Source organism: Phodopus roborovskii, unplaced genomic scaffold (genome assembly GCF_943737965.1).
Source record: "Phodopus roborovskii unplaced genomic scaffold, PHOROB, whole genome shotgun sequence".
NCBI classification, from domain to species: Eukaryota; Metazoa; Chordata; class Mammalia; order Rodentia; family Cricetidae; genus Phodopus; species Phodopus roborovskii.
The window spans coordinates 5,974,919-5,985,297 of NW_026126407.1; the positions used below are offsets into that span (position 1 = coordinate 5,974,919).

General features: G+C 42.6%; 1 protein-coding gene across 2 annotated transcripts in view; it reads left to right on the plus strand.

The window, feature by feature from the left end:
* Window positions 1-8,118, plus strand: part of Gosr1 (golgi SNAP receptor complex member 1) — a 33,263-nt gene extending 25,145 nt beyond the window's left edge. For both annotated transcript variants that reach the window (XM_051179971.1, XM_051179972.1), the window contains exons 8-9: window positions 1,947-2,029; window positions 6,351-8,118. In XM_051179971.1, the coding sequence (XP_051035928.1) occupies window positions 1,947-2,029; window positions 6,351-6,475 (208 nt within the window). In that variant the 3' untranslated portion in view covers window positions 6,476-8,118. The remainder of the gene's footprint in view (window positions 1-1,946; window positions 2,030-6,350) is intronic.
* The last annotated feature ends 2,261 nt before the right edge of the window (window positions 8,119-10,379 follow it).

The window sequence follows — 10,379 nt, forward strand, 5'->3', positions numbered from 1 at the left end:
GTTTGTGTGCTTTAGGGACAAAATATGCTCCTAGCCTTCCTTGGCCAGAGCCCCACAGCTAGTTTTCTGGGTCTTCTTGGCAGTATTGTAAAAGATAATCTCATTCTTCTGCTTCCTTCTATGTATCGCCTATTTGCCTGTCAATAACTCTCATTTTTTTTTCCTGGCCTCAGTTACCATCTTCTGACCAGCTCTTTGGACAGCTACTCCTAGCTTTTTCCAAACAGCCTGTGCCAAACTGAGCTCATTCTTTCTGAGTTTGTTCTTTGAGGTCGCTGGCTTTGTGGAGTGTTTCTGATATTTTGTTGCCCCCCGCCACTATTCCAAAATGCTTCAGTAAATATCCTTTTAGGTCTCTCTGTACACATCTTTGTCTTCTCAATCGTGAGATTGAAGTATTGATTAATTTGTCATCCCTCTAGCACTTCTCTTCATTAGAATATGGCCCCATGTTGGGCGCCATTTTGTTATGAGTAGTTTTCCTGCCAGCTGGCCCCAGAGCCAGGTCTGCCCTAGTGTTTCTTATTGGCTAGCTCTGTCTTAAATATTAACCCATTTCTATTCATCTGAGTGTTTCCACATGGTTTTATTTTTACCAGAGAGAGGGTCTGGACCTCTTCCTCTCAAGTCCTTACAGCTTGACTTTCCTTACTACATCTCCCAGGATCCTCCTTGTCTCCTAGTCCCGGCTATCTTGCCTTCCTATTTGCCAACAGTACTTTATTCATTAACCAATAAGAAAAATGTATTTACAGAATGACATCTCCCATCAAGAATGCCTTGTTTCTTCAGAGGCTTTTCCCATGAAGCTGGCCACTCACTAGTGAGGATGGTCGCAAGGATGGTCCCAAAGATTGTCCCCTTCAGTAGCAGAGCATTGCACTAATAGCCCATAAGTCTCTCTGCAAGTACAGGGCAATTAAGTCCATTACTGCAACCTCAGGACACAGAGTTCAGGGGTTCCTACTGCCAGACTCCCTGTGTTTCTTTGAGTCTCTTGCTTGAGAAGGTATATGTATCCCCTTCAGCCAGCTATCTTCCTTAGAGTCTACAAGGGGACCAGGGCTTCAGATGACCCTTTCCCAGCATGAGTGTTTTTGTTCTGATGTAACTCTGTGGAGGAAAAAGGTCAAGGGTAAAGTATGTCTAGCTACCATTTCTGCTCAATTTCTGTGACTCTTTAAAATAAATTTTAGGGTATCTTTTATTTGACTTTCATATATGTACAATGATTCTTTATCTAATTTCTACCAAAAACTTCCCCTTTCAATTTTTTTTAATGTTAATATCTAAAGCATTATTCTATGTGTTACATCAAAGTGGATACTAACCTTACCCTGTAGGAGTCTAATGTCTGTGGCAGTCAGACTTGAAAATGCATGATCATGGAAGTGATAACAAAAAGTTTTATCTCGGAGTCTCAATAGGATAGAGTAGTCACAGGAAGAGGCTGCGTTCTGTGAAAAAGTGACTTTCCCCTTTCACAGTTATGCTTAGTGAATCCCCAGATCTCCCTATTGATTCTCTAGAATTTTGAAACCTTGTTTGCTTATATGCTGAGAGCTGGTTAAATGTGGATACATAATTGGGCTCTGTTTTTATGATTGTGATTCTTTGCTTTCCTCATAAGCAGTTTTTCCTGATTAAAATTATTTTAATTAATTTAAGAAGCAGCTTTGTAATGTTTGAGTTGTCTCTTAATGTCTCATTTCATTAGTTGCTTTGAAGAAAACACAATATGACTACTAACAAAAAAACCTTCATTGGATAACTGGGTTAAGTCAGAAAAAGACAATGGCAGGGTAGCTGGGCACTGATTTGTACCCATTTCCTGCCTGGTCATTCCAGGATTGGCTGCTCACTGTACTTTTAGAGATGTGATGAATTGAGCAAGGTAATTCCCCAGTGTCAACTCAATTGTCTCTCCCCCCTCACCCCACTTGAAGCATTGCTATGGCAACAAAAGAAAATATGACATCACAGAGAGGAATGCTCAAGTCAATTCACAGCAAAATGAACACTTTGGCCAGTATCCTTTTTGAAATCTGTTGGTGGGATGAAGTTTTTTGGTTTTTTTTGTTTGTTTGTTTGTTTTTGTTTTTGTTTTTGTTTTTTTCTTTCTGTTTTATGGGGGATGCAGGTCACCAGTAGCTATAGAACCCCTTAGCAATTACATCCCGTGATGACTTCCTACTTTGTGTTAAACTTCTATTTAGCAACATTTCTAGGAGACAGCACTCCAGATATTTAACACTAAAGATTTAGATTTGTAAAATTATTCACAATTTTTTTGTCTTTAAAAGTTCTGGGTCCAGGTTAGTACTCCCTGCATGTGTTGTTCTTAACCACCCCAACACACGTTTTCTAATTTGCCACTTTGGAGGACAAGTCAGTCACAGGTACCTGGAAGGGAGAGGACCCTAGGTGTGCCTGTTTGTGAGTTTTGGTAGAATGTGGTGACTACACAAGACCAAGTTGAGAGCAGAATTTCTACTTGTTTTAAACTCTTCCCTACTCAAAATAGGATTGCTTCAAAGCAGGGGGTGGGAGGGTTCTTAGGTGGATGTGAGGAAGGACCTAAGATTTTCAAAAGTTGAGTATCATCTGGTCCACAGTAATGCAAGGGTACTTTTTGTTGTTTTTAGCTGCAGCTTCGGGCAGTGAAACACAAACCACACAACTCAGCAAACCCACGTGGAGTTTATTAGGAAAGGGAGCAGTTTAGAATGAGGCTTAGCAGTTGGGGTGGTTGAAACCAGAGTCTGGGAGCTGCCACTGATCCAACTCTGTGTGGCCCAGCTTTCCTGGTTTCTGTTTACAGAGTCCTTATGCGGCCACTTAATGCACTATGTAGCCATGCACCACAGGGCCCTTTGAGCTAAGTATCTGCCTGAAGGCTGGTTGTGTACCCTGCCAGTTGTCATAGGGCGGGGTCAGCATAATGCTAGTATAGCAACACTTTTATCCTGACAATCTATTACCTCCTCCACAAAAAAAAAAAAAAAAGGATTTTGCTTGGCATTTTCCAGCCCTTTACCAATTTTCTTACTAGTCTAGTACAAAAACCACAATCCCAAATCACTCAGTTCATACAGTACTGTACAGTTTATACAGTACTATTCTACTCATATCTCAGTTTGTCATTCCCATTAAAGGGGAAAAACAGGAACTTCTTTACTTTTCAGATAAACAACTAGGCTCAGAAAAGTGGCCTGGCCTAGAACCACTGCTAGTAAATATATGGCAAATAGAAGGTTTATATTTTAAATTCCTATGGTTTTCCTTTCTCTGTGTGTATATGCATGCATCCATTGCATGTTTCTGTAGCACACCACATGTGTGTTGGCTTCATTTTCCAACTAGTTTGAGACAGGATTTCTTGTATGAAGCAATGTGTCTCAGGTTAGCTGGTCCCTAAGCCTCTAGGGGATCACCCATCCCTACCTCCCATCTCCCCACCCCCCCCCCCCGCCCCAGGAGCACCAGAATGACAGATGCTTGCACTATGTATGGGCATTTTATATGCGTCCTGGGTATGCAGACTCAGTTCCTCATGTGTGTACAGTAAGCACTGTTACCCACTGATTCAATCTCCGCAGCCCCCAGTGCATTTTTCATGCATTTCTATGAAATCAGACCATACCATACTGCCCCCTCCCCTCAGGTGATGTCTTTCTCTGTTGCCCAGTGTGAGTTTGCATCTCAAGGACTCACATAAAGGGTCAATGCATAGTGAGTCATTTCTGAGGTGATGCAATACACTCATCTACTTACCCTCTATGTAGAGACCACTATAGACCAAAGTACAAATACTACCAGAGTCCAACTTGGTGAACCAATGAGTTTTATTATTGTCATTTACAGAAATATGAATGCAGGGTTACTTACAGGAGCAGAAGTAACTCATAGATAGCTGGATCACCAGACCCACCCCAGCATGAGTGACAGCTCACAAAAGTTGGGAAACTTAGAGCACACTGCACAACTTGCAGGCAACTCAACAGGTAGAAAGTGTCCTTTCCACATGGCTTTGGTCTAAGTTTCTTCTAGGCATCGGGTCTGATTTTAAAGTGTCTCCTTTGTTTGCTAGTTCTGCTTACTCACTGCTTACTCACTGCTTGCAGTGAGGGGCCTAGTGGATGCCAATCAGTTTCCAGGACTTCCTGAAGCTATTGAGTTGTTTAGCCCCTGGCTTAAGGAGTTTCCCTGCATGATGGAATGTTTCAATCTCACAGGAAATTGTTATATAACACCCAGGCTAGTACAAACTCCTAGACTCGGGTACTCAGGTGATGGTTAGGTCTCAGCCCCAGAAGAAGCTGGCATACTATATTTACTATAAACTGTAAGTATAGTCACTAGCAAGAGCAGAGACAACTTAATGCAAAAGTGTTTGCATTTTGTGTAACCATTGAAAATAAAATACAAACTAGATGTGATAGCACAATTCCTTTTTAATCCCAGTATTTGGGAGGAAGAGACCTGCAGATCTCTGAGTTCAAGGCAAGCCTGGTCTACAGAGCAAGTTCCAGGCCAGCCAGGGTTATACCTGTGAGACCTCTCAAAATATAAAATAAAATAAAAAAATTGAAATGGTAGCTGGATAGTTGGGTTATTTTATATTTTAGTTGAAACTGAGTTGTCCATTCAAATTTGTTACCACTGTGCTTTGTGCCTTCCCTCTGAATGTATGTGTCCTCTAAGCCCCAAGTTGTTCTAAAGAAGCAGTATCCAACCCCATTGTATTGCCTACTGTAAATAAAGCCCCCATCATTCCAAAAGTGTGTGCTCAGGCCCTTAGAAGATGGCTCAGTGATAAAGTGCCTGCCTCACAAGCATGAGGGCCTGGGTTTGATTGCATCAGTGTAACTATCAGAGGAGGCTGTAATTTCCCAGTGTCCTATCCTATCACAAAACTCCTTATTTCTCTGTGTTAGCCTGCCTCCGTCCTTACAACACAGCTTGAAGGGCATAGGGAAAGCCCACACTTTCTAACAGCTGCTGTCACCAAGTCCCCTAAATCAGTACCCATTCCTAGCTAAGCCTCAAGCCAAGGGGAGGACTGTTTTACTTCCTAAGTATAGCTGTCTCTGCCTGCAGAGCTTGAGTTCAGCCTTACCCCTAAACTGGATTATTAGAGGCAAGAGAAATAGTCCTCATGATAAGCTTTAAAAAAAAAAAAAAAAAAAAAAATGTAGCCACTGCAATCAAGGTTTTCTGATGCCACAATTTTATTTTATTTTTTAATCTGTGTGTGTGTACACTCTCATAGAAGCCAAACGAAGGTTTAGGTGGAGTTACAGGTGGCTGTAAACTCCCCATTGTGGGTTGTGGAAACAGAACTTGAGTCTTCTGGCAAATCAGCCAGCACTCTTAACTTTGACCATCTCTCCAGCCCCCTGCATTGAACAAGAAAAAGCAAAGGATTTTCTCTTTGGGAAGGTCTTAGTTTGTAAAACGTTTTGTCACTTTAATATGTGTGTCCTGTTTTTGATTTTTAAATGTTTCTCTATCAGTTCCTTTTTTCCCCACTCAGAAATATACTAATGCTAGGAGTATGTACTCTAGACATTGAAGACATTTTAGAGTCATGGCCATACAATATGTAGAATCTGTACATACACAAGTAAATGTGTTCCTGTAAGAGTCATAGGGGAAGTACATGGACGTTTCTCAAAAACATGCATGGTCATTGGTCTTTGTGAACTTGATGTAATGACTCTACCAACAGAAAGGGTGTCTTGCCAGAAATATGGAACAGTGCAGCTGCTTTGGTCTATATATGCAGGGAGTGTGTTAATGACTTGAAGTCCTTTTTTGGGTTATGAAAACCCAAAAATGAAAATCTCCTAATTCTCATTCTCTCTCTCTCTCTCTCTCTCTCTCTCTCTCTCTCTCTCTCTCTCTCTGTCTGTCTCTCTCTCTCTCAGAGCAGCTAGCGCATTTAGCCCATTTTCCTGCTACAGAGTTCTGACCGCTGCAAAGTAAACCTAAAATTTTCAGTAATTCACTATAATGCTCAACTGCCTGAGTCCACGAAGGAGTCCTTCCTGGGGCAGAGGGGTCCGGGTTTTCTTCAGTGCTCCTGTCTCTGAGGGGAGGGCACAGGACAGAAAGAGGAGCTGCAGAGCCACCCAGAACCCCTGGTGGACTCTGGCACTATCCTTATTTTCTCCACTGATTCTCTTTCCATTCTCTTGCTTGTGCACTGGCAGCCTGGGTGGGTTGAGTTTGCCTCAGTTTGGGAATGCGGTCTGCTCTTCTCTTCCCCACGATGGCTGTTTGTGGTTCCTGTGACTTTTCATTAAAGAGACTTCTCTCAAGTATGACCTTAACAAGCTTTCCCAAAGACCGTTTTCCTGCTGTGAACAGCCTGATCCAAAGGATCAACCTTAGGAAGCGACGCGACTCGCTCATCCTTGGAGGGGTCATCGGCATCTGTACCATTCTGCTGCTGCTGTATGCATTCCACTGAAAGGACGGCCCCAGGACTCTGCCCACCGCCTTCATGCCCTGATATGGAGTGGGGAATGAGGAAGGAGAAAGACTACCCTGGCCATGAGCCTGGCAGCCAGATGAATTCTAACCTGCACCATGACTCGGACCTGGTCGGACTGAGCTGAAGCCACAGTTTTTCTGTGCTATCTTTTCTAATACACATTACTCTGTTTTTAATTTTAAAAACAACAAAAGGTTTTCAGTCGCTTGTGTCTCCCCAGGAGGTAAGCAAGCAGAAGCTGAGAAGCTGGGCTTCAGTGACTGGTGAAGCCTGATGACCAGCTGGAGCTCCTCACAGTGCCAGGCTCCCCACATCCAAAAGGTGGCTTTGCTTTCAGCCATGAGATTGGGTGTGAATAAAATAATTCTTGTCCTTTTATGTAACATTTGTAATGAGAAGTCAGCTGTCCTTTGCTGATACTCGGTGATCTAGATTCTACTCTGTGTCCCTAACTCTTGGCAGTCAAGAAAGATTCCATTTTGCACCAATTTTGTAAGATACTGGTAGTCCAGCTTCATCATGTGTGAGGTTCTCTGAAATGGAGAGCTCTTGTGAGCCCTGGGTCGACTGTACAGCTGGAAATATCAAGAATGCAGGCTTTGCACTGAGGAGCTGGGCATTGCTTATTAGTTCTCCCATTGGGTTAATATATGCTTCTACATGACAGACAAATAGCCAGCGTCTATCATTGCCCCAAGTGGTCCCTCATCATGTGAAGATTAATACTAGGAACTGAGGGAGGGCACTGTGTTTCTCAGTGAGATCTGCTCATGAGCCACATGTGAGAAGACATTGAAGGGTGGCTTTCCATGTCATTGCATTTGACAGTGCTCTGCAGCCTGGAACAGAGGCTTAATTACTGTTGCCTGATTTGAAGGATGTGAGGACCTACTCATTCCTCATGTTAGGCTCTACACCCCCAGGCCATGGTCCCACCACTGAAGGTGCCTGTAACTCTTATCCACCTATTTATTGCTTGGACAGTGACAGAGTTCAAGTGCTTTTTGAGGTTAGCCATTTCATAGCATCAGAACTTGAAAACTTGGCTTATTGAGCTAGCAGATATTTAAAGACCTCTACCGTCTGTGCTCACCAAGGGAGAGAGATGGCTGTTAGTCCCCACTGGAACGTCCTCTGGCACCACAGGCAATGAGAGGGTATTAGGGTGGAGCTCTTCGCCACCTCATGGTGTGGGGATGGTGCCCTGGGAGGACTTGATATACATATGCTCATGGACAGACTGACATTGGTCTGGGACTGACTGAGTGGTTTGTCTTCTGATATTGAAGTGTTAGTACATTCTGGGTATGAAAGGCATTCAATATATTTTTCTTAATTATGGGGTTTATTTTTCTAAATATGGGTTAATCAGCTTGTTGGGCATGCCCTTAAAAGGAATCTAAATTTCCCACTGTGGACCTTAAAGAATCAGGGACTTTTGTTTGTTAAATTCTCTTTGGGAGAACAGAACTTCTCTGATACTTTGTTATCTTTGATTTTTTTCAAAGGGCCTCGATTGGTGGTTGTGCCTCAGCTAGACTTTATGGGACTTTGGTTGTTATACAGTGGGCATATATAAAGCCTGAAGTATGCTAAATAAAGTTATTTATTTAAATATATTGCCAGTCTTTTCTACTGGTTTGATTATTTGGTTTGTCCACTAAAGCTGATGTGGGAGAATAAGCTAGGACAGGGCCTGGTGCCAGGTGGTCACAGCCCAGCACAGCACACAGCTGGTGCCAGGTGGGCCATCCCAGGAAGCTGCTCAGATGAGGGAATAGAATTATGTTGCTGTTTTCTTTTTGAAAGTAAATCAGTTCTTCCGAGATGCTGGGAACACTTGCTGTAGGTGCTGGGGTCGGAGTCTGCTGACTTCCCAGTGTGTTGCCCTGAGGGAGGCTGCTACTACGGTCCCAGTTCCACCCTTTACAGGACCCTGTAGCTGCAGATTGGAACTTCAGTTTTAGGACATTTAATTTTTTTCACGTCATCTTCGTGTTTCCCAGTTTTCAGGCTCGGGAGGTGGCAGTTAAGAATTTTGGGTCAGAGCCTGAGGTCAGAGGGTTTTTTTATTTGTGATTCCAATGCAATGTTGCTTCTTAGGAAAGATTTGTTCCATGGCCATCATTCTTATAGAATTATTTTTTAGTAACCATTCAAAACTTCCCACTTCACTAAAAGATATGAAAAATGGAAACAAGCAGCAGAAAATTCCCAGTGTGTGTTTGTCTTGAGAGTATCTTACTATGTAGCCTCCCTGGCCTTGAACTCCTGCATCAGCCTCTTGAGAACCTTGGGCTGCTATCTGATTGATGCATACCACCATGCCTAGCCCCAACAGCAAATTTCTACAATTCTATCTTACTGTGTACCAGTGACTTAGTTTTACTGGGATCTTCAAGTGTGGGGGATGGCCTACCCTCAGAATTCCTGGACTTTAATGATGCTAGAGGGTTCTCTGCCACCTGTGTTTGTTACCTTTTATTTTTCCCTTCTCTTTGGTACCAACTTTACTTTTATTAAGAATGTCTTTTTCCTTTCTTCTGGCACTCAAACCAAATGTGGGGATCTTCTAAGAATGGAGATGAGTAAGGATACTCAATTCCTAGAACCAGACACCTGAGCACTTACATGCTGGGTGTGGATCTTTGAAGGGAGATGCTCACTGGTCCTGATGCTGTAACCTGGGGCCATAGAGTAGAGGGACCTTGGCCTTCACCTCCACCACTACTGTCTCATTGCTGATGATTGGAACCAAGGGAGTGGCTCTTAAGAACGGGTCTGACCTTTCTGACTTCACCTTCTGTCCTTAACTAGATACGGTTTTTGGAAATTCATTGAGTTTGCAAGCTTGTAATATTAAGTTGTTGGGATAATTGGCTGTGCCCTGGTCATTTGTGGCATATGTGACAGAGAAAACAAACCTACTCAAATGACTGTGTGTGCTCCATTCTCCCTTTACAGTAGAATCTTCCAAAAAAAAAAAAAAAAAGAAAAAAGTAAAATTTCCCACTGTGGTCCCAAACTTGGCTTGTTCATTCCTGTGTGTGTCCACACATCCCTTTCTCAGGGAGTTAGGGACAAGAAGTAGGGTATGAGCATGGTATCTGGGTGAGAAGCTGGGGTCTATCTCTCTCCCCTCTCTTTCTTTGGAATTTGATCTAAAATCATAGTACCAAAATGCTTGTACCACACCCTAGTAGCTCTTAAGAGATGGGAGCAGAATCAGTTCTGATCACACTTTATTCTGATGGAAGACTATTCCTCATGAAAAATGCCAATACTGATTTTTTTTAATCTATTCTTTTCCAAATGCACTTTCTAATTTTTTGCTTTTAAAATAGCTTCTTGGAACCAATATTATTGTATTTGTACTTAATTTTTGTTCTCATCTAAATGTGCATTTTCTGACTGTATAGAAAAAACTTTGTTATATAATTTAATAAATTAAATATCTAAATAGCCATGCCTGTGGTTATCTGTACTGGTGAGATAACCTTGCACCCCTCTGGGATTGTGATGTCACTGCTGCAAAGGACTTCTCAAGATGCTCCAAGCTTTTGAATGAACATGTGGGTGGTGTTTGAGCTCAAGAATGAAGGAAAGAGGGCTGGAGAAGTGGCTAAGCAGTCAAGAGCACTGGCTGCTCTTCCAGAGGAAGAGCATGTGGGAGAGGAAAGGACCGCAGCTTTGCTCAGTCACTGAGTCTTGAGGGCTGTTTTCCCTGCACTGGGGGTAGAAGCTAGGGTTTTGTGCATGCTAGGCAAGTGTTCTACCACAGAGCTATATCCTTAGTTCGTGACAGCTCTGATGTCAAATCTTAACATTAGTTTTACAAAATCTTTTCACTCTAGCTGCCTGATTAAGAAATAAGGGAAAT